The sequence below is a fragment of the Crassostrea angulata genome, chromosome 2, assembly GCF_025612915.1.
Source record: "Crassostrea angulata isolate pt1a10 chromosome 2, ASM2561291v2, whole genome shotgun sequence".
Taxonomy (NCBI): Eukaryota; Metazoa; Mollusca; class Bivalvia; order Ostreida; family Ostreidae; genus Magallana; species Magallana angulata.
In genome coordinates, this window is record NC_069112.1 from 23,900,471 (window position 1) to 23,926,063 (window position 25,593).

Consider the following 25,593-nt stretch of genomic DNA (forward strand, 5'->3'; position numbering starts at 1 on the left):
ATTTTCAAGGTAATGCAGTTTTGCTTTTAGACTGAAGGAAACAAAAACTGGTAAGTGATCAGATGTAATTGTAAATTGCGCCTTCTTTGAAGACATAGTAGAGATCAAGATTGCATGCAATTTTACAGTCAAACAAAATGTAATCGATCATAGTTTCTTTCGGTGTGAAGGTAAATTGTTCCCCTTCAACGCGGAAATCTATCATGGGAGTGCACAAAGCACGTCGCTTCACAAAGTTGCGTAAAATTTCGGATTTTGCATTATTAACGTATAATTCACGTAAGAGGCTTGCATTGAAGTCACCAGCAAATAAGACTTTACCGTACTGACAGTATTGCTCGTATAGACCTTGCATAATGTCAATGTTCGCCTTGTAGTCGTCAAGTACATTATTAGAGGGTAGATATACGCCGAAGATGAACAGTGGCACAGTATCGCATAGAGTTACTTGGATACCAACAATGTTGTTACAGTGTAGTAGCGAGGCAGGGAATTTCCCTTGTAGAGAATTGTAGATTTTTGTTGATAAGGATAGCAACGCCACCTTTACCACAATGCCGCAAAACGGGATTATCTTCTGAATCACTATCAATCTTCAAGATGCTGTAGTAATTAGAGTGTATGCTATTAACGTAGTTCACAGAATTTTTACTAAGTTTGTGTTCTGACAGTATGGCAATGTCGCATTTCGATTTTTTCAATAATGAACACACAATGTTGATGAAATAATACCTCGAACGCTCCAAGACAGAAGTCGTACCATAATTATAAGGTTATGCGAGGGCTTTGAGGAGGTTGATGTATGTGATTTGGTGTTTAGTCTTTTTTGTTAGAATAGACCAGTTCAGCCTCCCAGTCTTCATGAGCGTTACTTTGCTCACACCTTTTATCCCATTCTCGCTGTACCATTTACGACAAATCACCCCCTCTCGCCAGAATTCGGGGTACTCAACCAATTGGGAACACTTCGGAGATACGTTGACTTTAGCTGTTCTTACCATAAATCGCTCTCTTGGTTTGAATAACCTAAGATGTGTGATGTCAACTTCTTTGCTTTCTAAGTAATTCTTTATGCCTATGTGAATGGAGTTATTTTTTATTCCAGATATGTAATATCGTGAGGCTTTTTTGTAGGTGACCCCTAGGAAGAAATCTTTATTAAGGTCTTCCGTTTCCAACGGAAGACCTTATAGTTGTCGTACTGTTTCTTATTAAGGTCTTCCGTTTCCAACGGAAGACCTTATTGTTTTCGTACTGTTTCTTATTATTATTATTATTAAGGTCTTCCGTTTCCAACGGAAGACCTTATTGTTTTCGTACTGTTTCTTATTATTAAGGTCTTCCGTTTCCAACGGAAGACCTTATTGTTTTCGTACTGTTTCTTATTAAGGTCTTCCGTTTCCAACGGAAGACCTTATTGTTTTCGTACTGTTTCTTATTATTATTATTATTATTTTTTTCCAAATTTTGTGCACGCGATTTCTCGCAAACCATTCAACCGATTTCAGTCATTTTTTCTCAGATGATGGAACGTGACTTGAATTTTATATGTTTTTGAAATTTTTGACGTCATCACTTCCGGTACCGATTTACGGCCGATTTTGTAATTTTTACGACCTATTTTGTGCAGAGATGATCTCAGAAACTTTCAGAGATATGAGTTTGAAACTTTCAGGATATGTAGAGTATAGCTTGAAGTTAGGCCCTATTAAATTTAATGCCAGTGGCTGTATTCTTTGGAGCTCACTGAGGCACGAAATTTCGGTGCGAATTTTCATTCAAAATTTCCATACGTTTTGATCTGTATCTTTTTATCAGTTGACATTTTGTTAAGACATATATAACAAAAGTATTAGATAATGAAAAGTTCTTTCCACCAAAATCAAGAAAAAGGGGCTGGCCCCTTTATTTAGGGGCTAAGACACTCGTAAACTCTATTACAAATAACTTAAAAACGATAAAGATTTTGTAATGCATAATAGAAGCAAAGTTGTTGATCGTACCAATATCTATTAGAAAAAATTATTGCCACGCCCATTTATAACGTAATTAGGGATATTTAGGGGCCAAAGTACTTAAACTTTGACGCAATATAACTAAAGAAGTAGACATATTTTGTAAGACATCATAGAAGAAAAAATGTTTGAATTAATGATTTAAATTGATTCCCTTTATCAAAACACGAATTTCTGTCCCTATTCAGGATCTAGAGGGCTGGACCCTAAAATATTCAATCAGTTGTATCTAAAACATGAACAACAATTTTAGATAAGTCTAAGAGCAAAAAATGTAAGTATTCTTGAGAACTTTTGAATAAACTTAAAAAATAGGGGCTGGCCCCTTAAATTAGGGGCCAAGACTCTCGTAAACTCTATTACATATAACTTAAAAACGATAAGGATTTTGTAATGCACTATAGATGAAAAGATGTTGATCGTAACAATATCAGTTTGTAAAACACATTGCCAAACCATTTGATGACATAATTAGAGATTTTAAAGAACCAAAATCTTAAATCTTTAATGTGCTGTAGGTGAAAAAGCAAAACACTTTGTTAAACATTGTAAAGGATATTGACAATCGTATCCATTATCTGAAAGAAAGGGGTTGAGGGTGAATTTTGAAATTTCATTAATATTTTAATCGTATCGTTTAACAGATTGAACGGAAGACCTACTCGTTACTCGTAACGAGATCGTATCTAGTTATTATTATTATTTTTTTTTCCAAATTTTGTGCACGCGATTTCTCGAAAACTATTCGGCCGATTTTCAACATTTTTTGACAGATGATGAGTCATGATCTGAATTTTATATGTTTTTGAAAATTTTGTTGTCGTCACTTCCGGTACCGATTTATCGGCCATTTTGGTGTTTTTTACGACCTATATTGTGCAGAGCTGATCTCAGAAACTATCAGAGATATGACTTTGAAATTTTTAGGATAGGTAGTCTATAGTCTGAAGTTGTGCACTATTATTTTGTTTTACGCCAGTGGCGCCATTTCTTGGAGCTCGCCTGGGCTCGAAAATTGGGTTCGAATTTTCATTCAAAATTTTCATACGTTTTGATCTCTATCTTTTTATGAGTTGATATTTTATTAAAACATGCATAATAAAAGTAGTAGATAATCTAAAGTTCTTTCGAACAAAATCAAAAAATAGGGGCTGGCCCCTTTAATAAGGGGCCAAGACACTCTTAAACTCTATTACAAATAACTTAAAAACAATAAAGATTTTGTAATGCATTATAGAAGCAAAGTTGTTGATCGTAACAATATCTATCAGGTAAAATCATTGCCACGCCCATTTATTACGTAATTAGGGATTTTTAGGGGCCAAAGTACTTAAACTTTGACGCATTATATCTAGAGAAGTAGACATATTTTGTTAAGCATTGTAGAAGTGAAAATGTTTGGATTGGTGATTCTAATCGATTCCATTAATCAAAGCACCAATGTCTGTCCCCATTAAGGATCTAGAGGGCTGGCCCCTAAAATATTCAATCATTTGTATCTCAAAAATGATCAACAATTTTAGATAGGTGAAAGAACAAAAAATGTTAGTATTCTGAAGACCTTTTCAAAGAAATCAAGAAAAAGGGGCTGGCCCCTTAAATTAGGGGCCAAGACACTCTTAAACTCTATTACAAATAACTTAAAAACGATCAAGATTTTGTAATGCATTATAGAAGCAAAGTTGTTGATCGTTACAATATCTATCAGGTAAAATCATTGCCACGCCCATTTATGATGTAATAAGGGATTTTTAGGGGCCAAAGTACTGAAACTTTGACACAATATATCTAGAGAAGTAGACATATTTTGTTAAGCATTGTAGAACAGCAAATGTTTGCATTGATGATTCTAATCGATTCCATTAATCAAAGCACCAATGTCTGTCCCCATTAAGGATCTAGAGGGCTGGCCCCTAAAATATCCAATCATTTGTATCTTAAAAGGGAATAGCAATTCTAGATAGGTGTAAGAACAAGAAATGTTAGTATTTGTGAGACCTTGCGAATAAATTCAAGAAAAAGGGGCTGGCCCCTTAAATGAGGGGCCAAGACTCTTGTAAACTTTATTACACATACCTTAAAAACGATCAAAACATTGAAATACATTATATTAACGAAGTTGTCGATCGTAACAATATCAGTTTGTAAAACTAATTTCCAAAACCATTGATGAGGTAATTAGGGATTTTAGGGGACTAAAATCTTAAATCTTTAATGTGCTGTATGTGAAAAAGCAAAACTCTTTGTTAAGCATTTTAAAGGATATTGACGATCGTTTACAATATCTGAAATGGAGTGGTTATTTGAAGTTTCATTGATATTTTAATCGTATCGTTTAAAAATTGAACGGAAGACTTACTCGTTACTCGTAACGAGATCGTATCTAGTTATTATTTTTTTTCTTACAAAATTTGTGCAGGCGATTTCTCGAAAATGGCTGAACCGATTTTCGTGAAACTTTCAGATCTAATAGATATTAATCCGAACTTAATATACATTTTTTTATTTTGATGACGTCATTTCCGTTCTTGAGAAAATGACATTTTAACGATTTTCAGAGGGTCGGCTTGTCTAGGGATCTCCTCCTAAACTGTAAAAGATATTGAGTTCAAACTTTCAGGGATTGTAGACAAGAGATTGTAGATGTGCTATTTGACGTTCATATTTGTCATGCTCAAAAGGCGTTTAAGCTCGCCTGGTCTCGAAAATTGAGACTAAAAAAAGTCGTAATTTTTAATGGTTTTCTTAGTTTGTCTCTTTTCTGAAAAATATTTTGTTAACACTTGTAATGCAAAAAAGATTTATATTTACAAGACCTTTCATTTGATATCAAGAAAGAGGGGCTGGCCCCTCAAATTAAGGGACCAAAGGGCTCTAAAGTCTTTCATCTGTAGCCCTTTACTGAGTGATATTTTGTGAACAGTTATAGAAGCAAATATGTTACTCTTACCGTTATGTATCCAATAAATGTAATGATTTTATCATGTGTAACGTAATTAGGGGTTTTTAAGGGCCAAAAGTCCAGACTTTTGATCACCCATATCTCAGAAAGGAAATATATTTTGAAAAGGAGTATAGAAGTAAAAGATAGTCAAAATGATGTACTTAATAATATGCAATTTTCAAAATTTCGTTAAATGGCCCCTATAAGGAGTTCAGGGATCGGCCCCTGAAACGTTCTTTCCTATATATCTCAAGAACGGTAACAAATTTCTAAACACTTGTTGAACAAAATGTGTTGAGATTTAAATTACCTTTTATTTGATATCAAGAAAAAGGGGCTGGCCCCTCAAATTAGGGGACCAAAGGGCTCTAAAGTCTTTCATCAGTATCTCTTTACTGAGGGATATTTTGTGAAAGGCTACAGAAGCAAATATGTTTATCTTACAATTATGTATCCAAGCAATGTAATGTCATGTGTTATGTAATGAGGGTTTTTTAGGGGTCCAAAACTATGACACCTATATCTCAAAAAGAAAAAATATTTTGAAATGCAGTATAGAAGAAAAGATGCTGATGTACTTAACAACATGCAATCTTCAAAATTTGGTTCAGCGGCTCCAATAAGGATATAAGGGACCGGCCCCTAAAACTTTTTCTTCTAAGATATCTCAAGAACAGTGACGAATTCTAAACACTTGTTGAACAAAGCTCTTACACCTGTAACAAAATAGTATCTGGCCCCCTAGAATGTAGACCCTGGTTTTTTTTTTTTTTCTAAATCATGTTTAGCTGTTAAATACAAAATCAAGATAGAACAAATTCTAAAATCAGACGGAAGACCTCCTCGTTGCTCGCAACGAGATTGTGTCTAGTTATTATTATTAGGGTCTTCCGTTTCCAACGGAAGACCCTCTTGTTATTCTTCGGTTTCTTTTTATTATTATTTTTTTTCTTTTTCTTTTTTTTCTGACTCCTTTTCGGCTTCATTACTCAAAAAGTTTTCACCTTATTTAAAGGAAACTTTCAGGGATTATGTGCAATTATATTGCCTCAAAGATGTTAAAGTTTCCATAACAACGTCACTTCTGTTTTGACGTTACGTCATTTTTAAACTTTAAAAAAAGTCATTTTGTCCGCGACATTTCTCAAAAACGCTTTAAGATAGAGTCTTGAAATTTTCTGTGGTTATGAATTTGGCTATTTACATGTGCAATAAGGCTGGAAATTAAAATCCGTCACTTCCGGTCGAAACTGGAAGTGAAACAATTTTTTTCGAAAAAATGAATTTTCTGATCAAATCAAAAATGAATATTTGATTTATAAAGCTTATCAAGCTGAATCTAACACTGAAATCCGTTTTTAAATCGGACAATGCATTAAAGAGATATCGGGGTTTAAAAATTGATTATTCCGGAAATTTTGTTTCCGCGTCCTTGGTTTAAAAAATAGCGAAATGTTCAAAGTAAAGTTAACTCGTACCAAATATAATTGTTAAGTCGTACTTGAACACATTCGGATTTTTTTTGTTTAGTCGTTCTTGAAATCAGGAAGGTTTTTGTTAAGTCGTACTTAAAATCATTCGGATTTTGTTAAGTCGTACCAGGAATAATTCGATTTTTTCATCTTTTTATTTTAGTTACACTTGTTATTGGTTCAAGAGCTCTGCTTCTTACAGGAACTTCCAGCTTTACTTCCGACATTAACGGAAGACCCACTCGTTGCTTTGCAACGAGCTTTGCTCTAGTTATTATTATTTTTTTTTTCCACAAATTTTGTGCACGCGATATCTCGAAAATTATTCGGCCGATTTCGACCATTTTTTCACAGATGATTGCCAGTGGTCATAATTCTAGAAGTTTTTTGAAATTTTGAAATCGTCACTTCCGGTTCCGATTTACGGCCGATTTTGTAAGTTTTTACGACCCATTTTGTGCAGACATAAACTCAGAGACTATCAGAGATATGAATATGAAATTTTCAGGATAGGTAGACCATAGATTGAAGTTGTGCACAATGCAGTTTTTTTACGCCAGAGGCGCAAAGTTTAGGAGCTCGCCTGGGCTCGAAAAATGGATACGAATTTTTAATCAAAATTTTCATACTTTTTTATCTGTATCTTTTTATCAGTTCATATTTTCTTAAAACATATATAATAAAAATGGTAGAGAATTGAAAGTTCTTTCAAACAAAACCAAGAAATAGGGGCTGGCCCCTTTTTTTAGGGGCCAAGGCACTCTTAAACTCTATTACAAATAACTTAAAAACGATAAAGATTTTGTAATGCATTATAGAAGCAAAGTTGTTGATCGTACCAATATCTATTAGAAAAAATTATTGCCACGCCCATGTATTACGTAACTAGGGATTTTTAGGGGCCAAAGTACTTAAATTTTGACGCAATATAGCCAAAGAAGTAAACATATTTTGTTAAGCATTGTAGAAGAGAAAATATCTGTATTGACGATTCTAATCGATTTCATTAATCAAAACACCAATGTCTGTCCCCATTAAGGATCTAGAGGGCTGGCCCCTAAAATATTCAATCATTTGTATCTCAAAAATGATCAACAATTTTAGATGGGTGTAAGAACAAAAAATGTTATTATTCATGAGAACTTTCGAATGAACTCAAGAAAAAGGGGCTGGCCCCTTCTTTTAGGGGCCAAGACTGTCGTAAACTCTATTACAGATAACTTAAAAACGAAAAAGATTTTGTAATGCATTATAGAAGCAAAGTTGTTGATCATTACAATATCTATCAGAAAAAATCAATGCCACGCCCATTTATGTCGTAATTAGGAGGTTTAGGGGCCAAAGTACTAATATTTTGACGCAATATATCTAGAGAAGGAGACATATTTTGTTAAGCATTGTAGAAGAGAAAATATCTGTATTGATGATTCTAATTGATTCCATCAATCAAAACACCAATGTCTGTCCCCATTAAGGATCTAGGGGGCTGGCCCCTAAAATATTAAATCATTTGTATCTCAAAAATGATCAACAATTTTAAATAGGTGTAAGAACAAAAAATGTTAGAATTTGTGAGAACTTTCGACTGAATTCAAGAAAAAGGGGCTGGCCCCTTAAATTAGGGGTCAAGACACTCGTAAAGTCTATTATAGATAACTTAAAAACTTGCGTTTTTTAAAGGATATTGACAATCCTATACACTATCAGGGAGTGGAGGGGGGATTTTGAAATGCCATTGATATTTTAATTGTATCGTTTAAAGATTGAACGGAAGACCTACTCGTTACTCGTAACGAGATCGTATCTAGTTAGGGTCTTCCGTTTCCAACGGAAGACCCTATTGTTTTTCTACGGTTTCTTTTTTTTCTTATTCTTATTATTATTATTCTTTTTATTTTTTTTCCAACTCAAATATTTCAAAAACGCTTGCATCGATTGATTTGAAATTTACAGGTTTATTGTGTATCTGAAAGATCTCTATGATATGAAAAAAATCATTTGATGACGTCATCAAATTCGTCAGATATTGACGTTTTTCACGTTTTAAAAAGTGATTTTGTCCGGAGCTTTTCTCATTTTTGATTTAAGATAAAGCTATGAAATTTACAGAGTAGGTAGAACTACCGTTTTACTTGTGACATAAGGCTGGAAACTCAATTCAGACACTTCCGGTCGAAACCGGAAGCAAAACCAATTTTTTTGAATTTTCATGCTTTTCAATTTTAAAAATTTTACGTACATATCTTACAGTAATTTTCATGCTTAGTTCAAAACTGAAATCCGTTTTAAAATCAAACATTGCATTACAGAGATATCGGGGTTTAAAAATTGATTTTTCCGGAAATTTTGTTTCCGTGTCCTTGGTTTAAAAAATAGCGTAATGTTTAAAGTTAAATTAACTCGTTCCAAAAATAAATGGTTAAGTCGTACTTGAACACATTCGTAATTTTTTGGTAAAGTCGTTCTTGAAATCAGAAAGGCTTTTGTTAAGTCGTACTTTAAATCATTCGTATTTTGTTAAGTCGTACCAGGAATAATTCGATTTTTTCATCTTTTTATTTAAGTTACTCTAGTTATTGGTTTAAGAGCTCTGCTTCTTACGGGAACTTCCAGCTTTACTTTCTACATTAACGGAAGACCCACTCGTTGCTTTGCAACGAGCTTTGCTCTAGTTATTATTATTATTTTTTTTCCTCGAATTTTGTGCACGCGATTTCTCGAAAACTATTCGGCCGATTTCCACCATTTTTTCTCAGATGATTGCCAGTGGTCATAATTCTAGAAGTTTTTTGAAATTTTGAAATCGGCACTTCTGGTTCCGATTTACGGCCGATTTTGTAAGTTTTTACGACTAATTTTGTGCAGACATAAACTCAGAGACTATCAGAGATAGGAATATGAAATTTTCAGGATAGGTAGACTATAGGTTGAAGTTGTGCACAATGTAGTTTTTTTGCGCCAGTGGCGCCATTTCTATGAGCTCGCATAGGCTCGAAAATTGGGTACGAATTTCGAATCAAATTTTTCATACGTTTTGATCTGTATCTTTTTATGAGTTGATATTTTGTTAAAACATATATAACAAAAGTGGTAGATAATCAAAAGTTCTTTTCAACAAAATCAAGAAATAGGGGCTGGCCCCTTAAATTAGGGGCCAAGACAGTCATAAACTCTATTACAAATAACTTAAAAACGATAAAGATTTTGTAATGCATTATAGAAGCAAAGTTGTTGATCGTACCAATATCTATTTGAAAAAATTATTGCCACGCCCATTTATTACGAAATTAGGGATTTTTAGGGGCCAAAGTACTTAAACTTTGACGAAAAATAATTAGAGAAGTATACATATTTTGTTAGACATCATAGAAGAGAAAATGTTTGAATAAATGATTTAAATTGATTCCACTTATCAAAACACGATTTTCTGTCCCCATTAAGGATCTAGAGGGCTGGCCCCTAAAATATTCAATCATTTGTATCTCAAAAATGATCAACAATTTCACATGGGTGTAAGAACAAAAAACATTTGTATTCTTAAGACCTTTTCACACAAATCAAGAAAAAGGGGCTGGCCCCTTTTTTTAGGGGCCAAGGCCTTCGTAAACTCTATTACAAGTAACTTAAAAACGATTAAGATTTTGTAATGCATTATAGAAGCAAAGTTTTTGATCGTACCAATATCTATTTGAAAAAATCATTGCCACGCCCATTTATTACGTAATTAGGGATTTTTAGGGGCCAAAGTACTTAAACTTTGACGAAAAATAACTAGAGAAGTATACATATTTTGTTAGACATCATACAAGAGAAAATGTTTGAATAAATGATTTAAATTGATTCCACTTATCAAAAGACGAATTTCTGTCCCCATTAAGGATCTAGTTTCTTTTTCCTTTCGGCTCTACGGGTAGATCGTTTGCGTTATTTGTCACTTTGTGGTGATTAAGTTTTTCGTGCACTTTCTTTGTTAGACCGTCCTGGTCACAACCTTTTCGAATGATTTGGTCGTTCTTATTTCAGACATTTGTTTTTGCAGACCTGAACAAAGCTTTGACAGTCTCGAAACATCGGCATTCAGCTTATTATTAGGGTCTTCCGTTTTCAACGGAAGACCCTCTTGTTTTTCTTCAGTTTCTTTTTATTATTATTAGGGTCTTCCGTTTCCAACGAAAGACCCTTTTGTTTTTCTTCGGTTTCTTTTTATTATTATTTTATTTTTTATTTTTTTTCTGACTCCTTCTCGGCTTTATATCTCAAAAACTTTTCATCCGATTTCAACGAAATTTTCAGAGCTTTTGTCAAGTGACCGTGCCTCAAAGATGTTAAAGTTTCAGCATTTACGTCACTTCCGTTCAAATTTGGCGGCCATTTTTAAATTTAAAAAAAGTGATTTTGTCCGTAAGAAATCTCCGTAAACTTAAAAGATATCGCTTTGAAATTTTTACTGATGATAGATGTATCAATTCTAAAATGTACTGGGGGGTTTAAAATTTTGTTCATTAATTTTGCTCAAAACCGGAAGCAGTTCCAATTTTTGGAAATTTTCATTTTTTTTAACAAAATAAGACAATACTACAGTCTTATAGAACTGGCCATGGTGAATTCAAATCTGAAATCCGTTTGAAAATCGGACGATTCATCACAGAGATATCGGGGTTTAAAAATTGATTTTTCCGGAAATTTTGATTCCGCGTCCTTGGTTTAAAAAATAGCGTAATGTTCAAAGTAAAATTAATTCGTACCAAAAATAATTGTTAAGTCGTACTTGAACACATTCGGATTTTTTTGTCAAGTCGTTCTTGAAATCAGATTCTTGAAATCAGAAAGGTTTTTGTTAATTCGTACTTGAAATCATTTGGATTTTGTTAAGTCGTACCAGGAATAATTCGATTTTTTCATCTTTTTATTTTAGTTACTCTTGTTGTTGGTTTAAGAGGTCTGCTTCTTACAGGAACTTCCGGCTTTACTTCCGACATTAACGGAAGACCCACTCGTTGCTTTGCAACGAGCTTTGCTCTAGTTTTTTACTTGGTATTCTGTAAAATCTAAGCCGTCAAGGCATTTCAATTGCGATTTGGGAGTTTTCCGAAATGTCTCACAGCCAGAGGAATGTATGTCAAGGTTGTTTCTCAATTTTTCGAGCTCAGAAGTAAGAGATTCATTTTTTGATTTTAAGCTGGACACAGTTTTGCCCAGATTTTGCATATTTTTTAGTGTCGGTTAAATGTGTCTCCTCGAGCTGACTTACTCTTTGGAGGAGGCTCTGCACCACCGAGCGTAATTCAATTAATGAAGTTTTGGGAAATTCGGACGTACCGTGTTTTGATTTATCAAATACGTCAGATAGATAAGAACTGTCACCGCTGCAGGACATATGCAATGCAAAGCAATCTTTTTCGTATTTTGCTACACTCGAATTGAGTTTAGTTGATTTCCGTGTCGTAAGGTTGTCCGAGGGACACCCTTCCATGGTTTTAGCTCTCAAACAGAGTGATGATCTGTAATCTATAATGATATGTTCATTACTGGAAGTCAGCTCTAGTAAATTTTGCACATAAAGATCTTTTGGTAGATTTTGAAGCTTGGTGTCCAGATATTGAAAATCGGAACCGGCCGGGACAGAGTTGAATGAATATGCAATTAGTCCAAATTTTCTATTCACTCACGCCTTGCCGGTAGCGCTCGCTTTGCGCCGGCGAGCTATGCTCGCTATAATTTCTAAACAGGTGACGAAATCTTTCAATTATATCATTTCAGTCATTTTCTTAAAAAAATGCATGTTTATTTTTTCCCAAACGTCTTAAGTATACTTTATCTTTAGAATAAAAAGTGTTTTTTTTAAATACAAACATTCTTTATAGCCAGATCATTAAACAGATAATTATTTTGATAAATGTTGTTAGAATATACGTTCTCCGTAAAAAATATATTTTGAAGATGTTTAATCTTAAATGTTATTTTTGAAGACAATTCTGTACACTAGTTTTTTTATAGATCTATTGAAGAAATATTTTAAAGTTGTAAATATCTTTAATATATTTTAAACACAATCTCTCATTTTACAATCAATAACATAAATTCAGCAGATATATTATGACTATTTACTTAATGAAACCAATATTCGCAAAAGTTTAACTACAAAATAATAATATAAATGAATACAAACTTAATCATCTAAATGACGTTTCTATTGATTAAATAAATGATCTTTACATGATGAACCGATTCAAACAACTTACTTAAGAATAATTTAAACAGAAAAAAAAATACAGCATTTACTATGCAAATTAATACAGTACAACTAATTGCTGCATGATATACACATTATTGGTTTATTAAAGTATAACTGCATGATTTATTAAAAAAAAAATCTAAAATGCATATCATAACAAAATGTGTCTAGCAATTATTTTAAATCTAAAATGTATTTAAAATCCATATATTTGCCTAAAAGCAATGTTTACATGGTTTAGCAAAAAAAAGCTTTTTTTCATTTGAGTGACATACGGATAGAAGGATGGAAACAATTTTCGAATCCCGAAATCATTAAACCTTGTGATTTATCGAACCATCTACTAGTAATTGTAAATGGTTGACTATGGTCTGTACTCGCATGCATAGTGATATGTATCGCTATCCGGGGCATCTTTATAGTACATATTTGTGCTATCTTGGACGTAGGCCCGGACATGTACTTCAGTTGGATATCCGTTCATTTCGATTTGGCAAACCATTGGCATCGGAGAACCATCATGAAACTGCCACTGACCATTAACCTTTAAGGATTCTATCCACACTTGAATGGGTGAATTGTTGGCAATTGGCACTATATATAAAATAATCAAAAATGCTTAATTCTATAAATTGCATGATGAAAAAATAAAACGGGCTAGATAGTATGTCCTTACATATAACATTCTATTTTGGGGAATAAAGAATCAATATAATTACGTAAACAGTTGCAGTATATATATATATAAGATTTTGTCTTTAATGCTTTTTAAATACGATAAAGTATAAACAGATTAAACCTCAAAACATCACAGAAGTATAAAAATGTCCTTTAACATTTTTAACTTAATTTTTTTTAATATTAATTAATTGAAGATCAATATTATTTTATGAATCAGTATTAGCGATATAAACACTGACATGTTTTTAACTTGATGATTCGAAAGCCAGCACGAGTAATTCCGTGAACTCGCCTCCGGTTTATAAATTTTTTAGTTTAATATAAGCGTTAAAAACAATAGAGTGCGGTATCAATAGTGTCAGATTCGTATTCATTCAAAGACGAAGCTAACATCACTATTATTATGTGATTGAGATGTTAAAATGATTGATATATATATTGTTCGTTATAATGAATAAATACATTAGTATGACACAATAGGTTTTCAAACATATGATCATACGACTTGTTTTGTACTCAATTGTACTCTAGTCAATAATATATATAACAATTATATATATATATATATATATATATATATATATATATATATATATATATATATATATATATATATATATATATATATATATATATATATATATATAAAATTTGTATGAAGTTAGGTAAGCGGTATCAAAAATGTTCTTATCAAATTTAAAAAATTAAAACCAGATATCAATTTTTTAAGCTCTTTCAGATAAATGTTGCACTTTTCTGAAGTCTTCTCCGGTCTTAAACGAATATTTATTTTGTAATTAAGATATAATAAAAAAAAATTATTTAGTTGTATTAAAATACAATAATTACAAAAATATAAACATACCAAGGTAGTCCTTGAATGCGTCGAACTTTTCCTGGGAATCAATCTTATTAAGATTGGCACCGTCCGCCTGACAAAGGGCTCTAGCTGATTCATATGTGACTGGTACTGGGAAATACTTTAGACAAATTTGGAAAGACATCACATCGTAACCTACATAACCGTTTGAACAGGGTGCTAAAAATTAAAGAAAAGAAATCAATTTTAAACACTTCTTCTGTTTTGCAGAATATAATGTTGTTATATGCCCGTTCTCATATGATAGCTAAAAGGGTTGAAGAAACTGTGGATAAACATATCCCTCTACAGTTTCTATTATTCTTACCGAAAGTCATTTTTTCATTATTTTTACTTAAAGTGATTTAAAACCGTGTATTGACTTGATGATTTGATAGCAAATGGTTTGAAAGCAATTACTTTTCACTAAAAACAATAACAGATAACCATAGCTTATTAAATTAAACTTCATGTTGATAAAATGGGAATTTTGTATTACATGTTGTGAATTCAACACTAGAATTTCTTTTTTTTATTCTATAGGTAAAAAAATATTAGTAACACTAGGCCTTAACTCATACGTGCACGGTTTGACATTGCATATGACATCGGACATTTACGAAATAGGTACATCGACACACCGTATTGTTGACATTTACATTATTATCCAAGCTTTAAGACTACAATAGTGCTTTTAATTTCACTACACTCTGCTTAGTTAAAATAATCTAACTGTGTCTCGGAACAGTCCTTCACCACGGTTAATATACCACCCATATACCCGTAAAGAAAGCAAAAAAAAAAAAACCAGAATCGCTTCGAAACGATTTTGGAGAAAATTAATGAGGCTGCATTGAAAATAACAGTCAAATTTCCATCTCAAAATTTTATTCATTTTAATGAGGAATTCAACACTTTTTCACGAACGTTGTTTACTCGCTTCGAATTTACACAACATGTTGACATTCGGAATTCTTGGGGTATTTCATTTTAAATGCACTGAATTAGAGTTATCTCCCGTATTCCTTTGATGAACAGAATATAAGACACATTTTCGATGAAAATTTACACCTACTTGTAATATCGTTTCTCAGTTTATCCATGCAAATGTGATATTGTGGAAACATAAACTAAAGAGTCTCCCGTGATTTAGCATGAACTTAATGCGCATGTGCAAGATTGTAAAATTAAAAAAAAATCACATAATTTCCGGATTTTTAAAAGGAATTTTCGTTGATTATTAATTGGCGAAGGTTGATTGAGAAAAAACAAAAACAAATTGGTTATCTTCAAGTACCAATGATGTTTAAAATAAATGAAACAAAAAACAGTATTCTTCCGATTTCTCAGTATTAAAGGTCAAAACTTTAATATTAATAGTAGTAAAGACTGAAGCTCAATGTCAATTGACAAAGTCACGGAAATGTTCAATAGGTGAAAAGTATTACAATGTACTCCAAATACCTTGTCCTCCTAGTTCCTTAGAGTTTAACAGAACCGAATCATTATATAAATAGCAACGTTATTTTTTAACATCTATTAGCAAGAATAAGTCTCAGTCAAACCACCTATTAAAAAGTAGATATCTTCAAGAAATTGTTTACATTCCAGCAAAATCGTCTTAATTCTATTAGAAGAAAAACTTACGTGAACCGAACAAAATATTATGTGAATGCAATTTCAATAAATCGAATTAAAATTCAAGCCACCAACCTTACCTCTAATGATCAACTGGATTTTTCTATCTATATAATACTGTTTATGATATGATGTTACCAAAGAAATGCGAACGCTAATGCCCGTTTCCCGCCTACATTTTACATCCAAATATTTCGGAATTTCTGTCAGATATTCAAAATCTAAGTTTTCTACTTAAAGGTATAATCAAATCCTGATCAGTTCATATCAAAATGAAATTTGTAATTAAATAATTTATTTTTTTTTAAAGTTTTGCCAACGCGGGGTCTTAAAAAATTTCATTGAAATCAGTCTCTATGAGTGAGGAAAATATTATTTAGCGGCCAATATGAGCATAAAAACTTAAAAATAACATATTTACGATATATATGAAAGTAAACTTTCATTTTAATTCATATCTGTTACTTATTTTTCGAAAATTTTCAAAGCAAAATTAAAACCCCTCAAAAGGTTTCACGGGGGGGGGGGGGGGGGGGGGGTAGATGTTTTAAAAAATATTTCCGTTTTCCGTTATTTTCTATTATGAAATGAGCTATTTTAACCCAAAATACAAAGTTATCTCTCTTTTTTTGGACCAAATCATTTATGAAAATTTACCTAAATGTTTACATTATTAAAGAAAATAACTTTAATTAGACAACTTCCAAAAAATGACTTTCAGTTAGGTGGCTAGACAATGCTATCGTTCGCAGTCTTTTGTGAGAGGGAGGAAAAGGGATCGTCTGAGAATTCAAATTTCGTCATTGAGTAAATTTGTTTTCCTAAAATTATATGTATGAATGCCAATACTAGTAAACAGATTAAATGCTGCAATTGGTTGCAGAAGACTTACACAATATGTTGATACGAAAAAAAAAATTACTTACATGTACGTCGAACATACGATTTCCAGTTTGGACCACTTATGTCATCCCAAGTGATATCACTGCAACACATACATGTGTTTGTAGAATCATCATGGCTGATCATGACAATCGTATTCATTGTATCAATGCAATGGCGCAGACATTCGATCTCGCTAATTTCATTCTGAATTTTGTTACACGAAGATTTCGGATACTCCTTTGTTTTATACCATAAAAAGTTTTAATGGCAGTTGCTTCAATGCATATATGAAGAACCAGAAATATCACGCGAGATGCCGTTGGTAACATATATTTATTCTTGGTGTACCATTTAAAGGGAAAATGTACGCAATGAGCCGCTGCTGTTGAAAGTTAAGTTTTATACTTATAGGAATGTGTGTATAATTGTATGAAAAGTTGTAAAACAGCACGTGTTTTAGAAAAAAGAGCAATATATAGGATATATATTCTTGTAATGGTAAGTTTGTCTTGTCTTGTAATTACATGATTTTCTATTCTGTTTGAACCTTTAAATTTTTATTGACTAATGCTTTGATGAATTTTTTTTTTCTAATAGTCATGGAAAACCAATTATGATGTTGTATATATTAATGGTCAACCGGTCTTTAATGTTTCAAAATTATCACGGCGCATCATACCAAAGTATTTTCGATTGACTTAACTTTATAATATTCATGTAAAATTAATTAAATTGCTTTATATAATGGAGAGTAAAGTGGTCTTTAATGTTTCATAATTATCCCAGCTCATAATATCGAATCCAGGTAAACAATTAACATGAACACAATGTTCTGGTAGCAAATGGCATGACATTATTTGTATAAATATCATGAAGTTATATATCTCTCTACATATATTATTTACAGTTCAGCATTAAACCATTCAATACCTATTGATTATCTTTGACGAGATTCTTCTTTTTCGACTACGAAACCAAGGTTTGAAGAGGTACTTAAGATCTAAAGTTCTAACTCCTAAAAAAATAACAATATCAAATAGTCAACCACCTCAAAAATCCATAAAACGAAATACAAATTCAAAGCAGAGCAACACGGACCTATTAAAAGATAGAGGTATGATCAGGTGCCATGGAGCAGTGGGCATCCTCTGCTGACTGGTCACACCCGCCCTGTGCTCTCTGTCGAAAAAAACGGAAAAGTCCGTAGACAATCATGTGATTAATGATGGTCTAACCATTAGTATGTAAAACATTAGTCAGCATGCGACCCAGTGAAAGATTGTATTTGCTGACGATATCGTTGTATCGATCATAGAACTTATGAAAAGATAACTGCAAACGAGACTGTTGATAGTCCTGTTTATTCACCTTGTTTGTCAATAGCTTGCCTCGCCTTAGAAACTGTTATACGAAGGCTCTTTCGTATCGAATTCACTGAGAGACAAAAACACCAAATGCAGGTGATAAAGGAATATTGCTACATAAGTAAGGAAAGTTGACTTTAGAACAATTTAAGTCATAACGTTTATCATAAATTTTTGTTGTAAGGTTACATTCAATGTCCATTTTCAGTAAGATATCCAAATATGAAACAGATGACACAGACTCTGTGGTATCTTTTATTTCGGGTTCACTGGGATATATCGAGTCGACGTAAGTATGGAAATAATAATTGGTAATCGATAATACGTCGTCGACATACCTGAATGTTGAGTTGAAGGCCACAGCAAGTGATTTTTTTTAGGTACAAGTTTTTGAATAAATTCTGCGTCAAGAGAGTACAAAAATAGTTTTGCTAACAATGTGTTACAATTGGTACCCATGGGAATTCCAACAGTATGTTGGAAGACTTGATTTCCAAAACCTACATAGATGTTGTCCATCTAGATCTCAATCATCTTTTTCAATGTGAACTTTAGAGTGCTTGTGTGTGCAATCAGAATGCTTTTTAACAACATATTTTTTTAGATTTCCAATAACAAGGTAAGCACATATATCACATTATCACAAATATCACATTACGTCAGAGGTTTCTATTCGTTAAAAAAACGAAAAACAAAATACTGACATGTAGGGAGAATGTCTTGTTTAAATGATGATTTGCAACAGAAGCAAATCATATGTTTGCACGTCTGCTATGTAAACTAACATGATACAGGTTTTAGCATGGTTTAAGGAGGCTGGGGGTGGCTGCCATTTTAGACAATATTGATCTCCTTTAAAAGAAGAGCTCCATATAAAGATAATGGGAAGTGATGAAATTTTATATTAAAATATATGATTTTTTTTTATCAAATAGTAGTTGATATCTTCAGAAATGGCATATACATTTTTCAAATAAATCTGATGGTTTTATATTATATTATATTTTGACCCCCAAGCCTCCTTAAGTATTATTCATTCTAGCAATTTTTCATTATTTTTTTCCATACAAAAAAATCAAAACGGATTGTGTCAAATCAAAATTTTTTTTCGAAATATTCATTTTAAAGAAATGCTTTCTTGGCTGAACCAAAAATATATATTCTTTTGTTTAAATAAGAGAAAGACGAACATAAATCCAAACACGTTGGACTGCGCGGGCAATTAAAATTTCAATATCTCGTTTTTTGTTAGCTGTATATATATGGCCGACAATTTACTGTACTCGCAAGAATAATGAAATATATCTTCGTTCACGCCATTTTGATAGTAGAGATTTGTGCTATATTGTACACGGGTCCGGACAAGTACTTCTTCTGGTCCTCTGCTCATTTCGATATGGCATACGTGTGGCATCAGAGAACCGTCATAAAACTGCCACTGACATTGACCTTTATTGATTCTATCCACACTTGAATGAGTGTATTCATGGCAATCTGCACTATATTAAAATAATTGAAAATGATTATATTTTCAAATGTATGATGTATATAGAAAGGGTTACAATTACTTGATGGATTTAACGAACAAGATAGTTTACCCTCATATGATACTTGCTATTTTTTTTAGAATGACAAATGATAGATTTAACGTAGCTTTGACATCTATATAAAGATGATTGATTCCCGCTAAAAAAAATCAGGTTTATATGCATATCTTGTAACGATTTCAGAAAAATCCACATTAATCAATATAACTATGTGAATGAATACATTGCCTTGGTAAAAAATCGTTTTTATTTATATATCATTTAAAAGTACACGTTTTATAAAAATAAACATTACAGCCATATTAAAAAAAATAGCATTGCCAAATCTTGTAATTGAAATTTTAAATTATTGATACGTATTGTTCGATATAATACAGGACTATGATAGTAAGGCACATTCAGTTTAAAAAAAAAGAAAGTAAAATCATTCTTTATTACGAGTGTAGAATACTGGCATATCACTAAAGGGGACAAAGTTTACGGTTCTGGTTATTGTTTTACACAGGGTAAGGCAAAAACTTATAATACTGATAACCTCAAATCTAAGAAATCGATCTCACACAGGTATTCATGCGAGAAAAATAATATTCAAAATATCAGCAAGCAATTATTTAATTATTTAATTAATAATATTTTATTATCCTTTTAAAAATAATAAATAAAATTTGATAAAGTTTTTCACTTAAAAATGTATGTTAGATAATTTCACGGTATCAAAAAAGATTTTATTGATTAACAATATTGAAACCATTTCATTAAAAAAAAAAAAACCAAAACCCCCAACTTTTAAGACCAATAATGCAGTTTTTTAGGTCGATTCCCGTCATTAATGATTTTTTTTTTTGTACACGAGAAATAAGCAAAGGACATTTGATATATTTGTTTTCACATCACTTCAATTCAAACATACCATGGTATTTCCTGAATCTGTCGAACTTTTCCTGGGAATCAACAAGCATTCTGAGAGTATTGCATAAGCAATACACGTCCCCTACCGGTTTGTGGAAATTGTGAAAACAATGCACTGTTATACAGAATATCAAACCCGAACATTAAAAAATTGGAATATAAAAAATTAATTTTCTCGAAAATATGTCAACCAGCCGCTACAAAAGTGTAAACTTGATCTGTAGTTTGACAATTTGAAGCTGTTCAGCAAAATTCATATTATTCCTCAAACGAATAAAGAAAAAAGTGTGGAAACGTGAAGTGGGACAGACAGACGGACGGACGGACGGACAGATGGACGGACGGACGGACAGACGGACTGACGGACGCAGAGGAAAGGTATAGTCCCTTCCGGTGAAAACCGGGAGTGGACTAATAAGATCGGCATCGTCCGCTTGACAAAGGGCTCTAGCTGATTCATATGCATATGGTACTGGGAAATACTTCAAACATATATGGTATGAAATGAAGTCGTTACTCACATAACTATTAGCACAGGGCACTGCCAATAGAATCTATTAATCTTATACTGTAAAGTAGGAAATTAACTCGCAGAGTTAATTTTCCCTATATTCGCTGAAAAAAATCAGCGTATTTAACATCTAGTGAATGATTATGCATATAATAATGCATATAATAATGATGAAGTAACTAGATCTCGTTACGAGTAACGAATATGTCTTTCGTCTGATTTGTTTTATATGATACAATGAAACATCGATACTCTCTGCCAAATCTGAGATCCTTGTGAAACTCGTTTTTTTTTTATCTCGAGATCGGAAACGGACGAACGAAAGTGATTAATGGGAATAAAACTAGTAGTTCTTGTACATTTGCCTAGTGTACATCACTGTTTATCATGCTAGATCAAACACCTAAGAAAATCTGTTAGATTTGTTAAAAACATGAACTGTTTGAACCCTTCCGGTGAGCACCGGAAGTGACGGTTGACAGAATTAAACCTGTTGAACAAATCTTCAGTCAATTTTCTTTCATTCAAAAAAGTTTCATGTCTCAATCACTTACAGTGACTAAAATCTCGCGGGTATCAAAATTGTAAAAAGGATAGCTATTTAAAATAATTGATATAACTCACCGGAAGTAGAATTAGATTGCTTATTTAACATTGTATAGTTAAAATATAAAAGATCGTGTACTGATATATTTATTCCATGTAAAATATACAAAAAAAGGGAAACAATTTTAAGTGCTTCTGGTGACGACCGGAAGTGACGACTGATCAATCAAAATAAGGTAAACACAGATACATACTTTAGGCTATTATCCATCAAAGTTTGGTTGTTCAAGTCGTCACCGTTTTTTGGGTCTCATGGAGTCATTTTTAGTGTCTTGACAGGAAGTGGACAAACGGAAATTTTCAGTGAAAATGAAAGTTAGTACTTCATGAACATAAAACAATTGTACTTTATTGTTTATCAACTTTACAAAATTGTCAAAGAAAAAGTTAAACTTTCAAACACCTTGATTTGTTTGAACTCTTCCGGAGAGGACCGGAAGTGACGGTTGACAAAATGAAAGTTGTTTAACACATTTTTATCAAATGTTTATCATCTTTCTTAGTCTGGTGCATTGATCGCTTGACTTTCTCACAACTTGTCGGTAAAACAATTATTTAGAAAAGGCTATCTGAAATATTTGAGATATCTCACCGGAAGTAGATTTTCTTTTTTAGCATCGGATAGATGACATATGTAAGGATAAATATATATATACTTTAATTCTATATGAAATAAAATTAATGCAAAAAAAAAATTCTTAAAGTGCTTCTGGTGACGACCGGAAGTTATGACGAACAAAACAGAATAGTTTAAAGACATCTACAGCTATAGATCTATAATCCTACAAATTATGAAAGCCCATGTCTTAACAATTATTGAGACATCAATGTCACAAGCTTTTTGTCGCGGGACAGGAAACGGATGACGGGAAATGAACTTTGGAAGAAATGAAATAAATTCCTAAGTATATTATTCTGTTCTATCACTCCTGCAAATTTCAAGAAAATCTATCGAGCCCTCTCTGAGAAATCCTGTGGACAAAAAAAGGGAACAAAATTCATACCCAATTTTCGAGCCACAGTGAGCTCCTAAGAATGGCGCTACTGGCGTAAAACAAAAACAATAGGATCAACCTCAGACTATGGTCTACCTATCCTGAAAATTTCATAGTCATGTCTCTGATAGTTATAGAGTTTTAGTGTGCACAAAAGAGGTCGTAAAAATAAACAAAATGGCTGATAAATCAGTACCGGATGTGACGACAGGAAAATTATCAAAAATGTATTAAGTTCATATCAAGTTTAATCATCTGTGAAAAATTGTGGAAATCGGTCGAACAGTTATTGAGAAATCGCCTGCAAAAAATTTGTGGAAAAAAAATAAGAAGAAGAAACAGTACGAAAACTGTAAGGTCTTCCGTTGGAAACGGAAGACCTTAATAAGATTTAAGAAATCCTCCTTTTATTTTGAAAAGACACAACACAAAATATGCTTCCGTTTTAATGGCATACATGTAACAATATAGTTAACCATGCTTAATATGATAATTTTTTGTCAGGAAAAAAAATGTTAAGCAGTCTATCGTATTATCCGACCATGGCTATTGCTTAAATTTTCAGTTACGGGTTCAACAAATTTAAATTTTATTTTTAAGTAAAATTTTCCTAAAAAAATATTTGTATGAATGCCTATACTTTACATGCTAAAGGTAGAAGTAGACAGATTAAATACTACATTTTGTTGCAGAAGACTTACACAATACATTGATACGGAAAAAAGTACTTACATGTTCGTGGAACATTCAAATTTCAATAGGATCGGAAAGTCTCGGTTACTTTCACTTTCGATTTACAACTTCCGGGCAGCAGACGAGATGCCGCTATGTTTTGCATTCGGATGCATTCATATGACAGGGGCGAAAAGAACGTGCAGCTTGTTTAGATTTCCAACAAATCCGAAGGAAAGAATAAGTGGATGCAGAGGTGCAGGTAAATATGCAATTTCACCTGTTTTATTTTGAAAGTAGATACGAAAAGCATAATTAAATATCACGGTGCAGTGTTTATGCTAAAGTCCACTGTACTGTCATTTCCACGTGAAAAGTTAATGGATTTAGTTTTGTAACGAGATTTTTCAAACAGTACTTTAAATCGCCAAGTCTGAGTTAAATTTGCAACATAATTCTTTTGTGATAATATCAGATATACATGTAGTTGGATGCATGCGGTGTGTTTGTGCGCGAGAGAAGAATAGCTAGATTGACATCAGAGGGTACCCAAGTTCTTAGATAAATTAATTACTTAATTATAATTTGAATCGTTAGGGAAAGAAGAATATGAGCAAACTTCAAATTTCATTACTCAAAATATAACATTACAGTAAAAATGAAGTTTCTATAACATTTTTCTGTCTGTCTAGTTGGAAGAAATGGACAATTAACTTATTCTATATGCCCGCAGACAAAGGCGTTTCTCAACATATATATATATATATAAATATATATATATATATATATATATATATATATATATATATATATATATATATATATATATATATATATATATATATATATATATTGTAGTTCTTAAAGATAATTTTTTTCTATATAACTATGATTTCACAGTTAGAACATAACATTTCATACTGCATGTACTGAAAGAGCTTTTAGTTCTACCTTAAAAAGATGGTTAAAATTCCTTACTAAAAGTATATGACAAGTAATATAGTGGTGGTATGAATGAAATTATTTGACATGCATGTTTTAATTTACAGATGCTATTATATACATCATTTCCCATTGAGGTATTCAAGGTGTTGGTCAATGTTTTGTAGAGGATGGGTCCATTTAACTATTTCAGTGGATGGACAGTACAAGGATTAAGTACTAGTGACCAACTCCTTATGACTCTTATGAAATTGCGTCTGAATCTCAGGGATCTAGATTTGGCGGAAAGATTCAACACCAGCAAATCTACAGTATCTAATATCTTCAATCGTATGTTGCAGCACTTCATAAAATTTTATTCGAAGGAGTGATGAAAACTGTAGGAATACCTTTCCAGTTAAAGTGCAAAGGATCAATGCAAAAATCATTCGAGGAGTTCTCCTCGGCAAGAATCGCTATGGATGCCAAAGAGATTACCTAGGATGTACCATCAAATATGAACAGCCAGTCTTTATCTTATAGCAACTATAAAAGTCGCCATACAGCAAAGGCTGTTACTTGTGTAGCACCAAATGGGGCACTTGTGTATTGTTCCGAACTCTATCCTGGTTCCACCTCTGATGCTGCCATTTTCGATCATTGTGGAGTTTTTGACATGTTAAAGCCAGGTGACATAATCCTTGCAGATAAGGGGTTTAACATTTTCGACAAACTTCCATCAGGTGTAACATTAAACATACCACTTTTCCTTTCATCAAAATCCCATTTTACAAAGGAAGACGCAGAGTTATGTTACAAGATTAGGAAAAGTCGAATTCATGTGGAGCGTGCAAATGAAAGAATCAAGAACTACTGTATTCTAGACCATATACCTTCACAATACAGACATTTGTCCACAAAGATTTTTCAATTATGTGTGGCACTTGTAAATTTGCAATCTCCTCTACTGAAAGAAATAGCCAATAAATATGAAAGTCCTAATTAGTGTAATTCTGAGCTTCAGACCATGTCTAATACCATGTCCCTAGATATCTTTGCTTTGACATTTTGCCTAGGCCTATAGCAAATTTATTTCTTTTAATTTATTAATGCCTCAAAGTTCAAAAGATTTTATAATGTAAATATTTTGAAACACCTCTTCTATCTTGATGAACACAGGTGTTGGAAATAGTAATCTGGGGTAGAGTGTAGATACATGTAGCATTTGTTAAACTTTTGCTGTACACAACTAAATGAATGATGATGTGTAGTTAAGGTCACTTCGTTATTAACCACTTTTACACACTGTGAACTGACACATGCTGATGTTTGCTTTGAT

General features: G+C 32.4%; 2 protein-coding genes across 2 annotated transcripts in view; both read right to left on the reverse strand.

Moving 5' to 3' along the window:
* The window catches only part of LOC128171227 (uncharacterized), a 230,622-nt gene that overhangs the window by 85,093 nt on the left and 119,936 nt on the right, over nucleotides 1–25,593 (reverse strand). The window lies entirely within an intron of this gene.
* LOC128171226 (uncharacterized) lies at nucleotides 13,031–16,986 on the reverse strand. Its single transcript, XM_052836972.1, has 3 exons — nucleotides 16,771–16,986; nucleotides 14,213–14,386; nucleotides 13,031–13,260 (listed from the first exon to the last, which is right to left on the reverse strand). Exons 1-3 carry the CDS (start codon nucleotides 16,886–16,888, stop codon nucleotides 13,031–13,033), a joined length of 522 nt encoding a protein of 173 aa, XP_052692932.1. The 5' UTR covers nucleotides 16,889–16,986.

Coding starts and splice junctions, on each gene's coding strand:
- LOC128171226 (XM_052836972.1), bottom strand. CDS start 16,888: ATGAATACGATTGTCATGATCAGCCATGATGATTCTACAAACACATGT. Junction 14,387..16,770: donor ATCGTATGTTCGACGTACAT/GTAAGTAATTTT, acceptor TTTAATTTTTAG/CACCCTGTTCAAACGGTTAT. Junction 13,261..14,212: donor CGCATTCAAGGACTACCTTG/GTATGTTTATAT, acceptor TTTTATATATAG/TGCCAATTGCCAACAATTCA.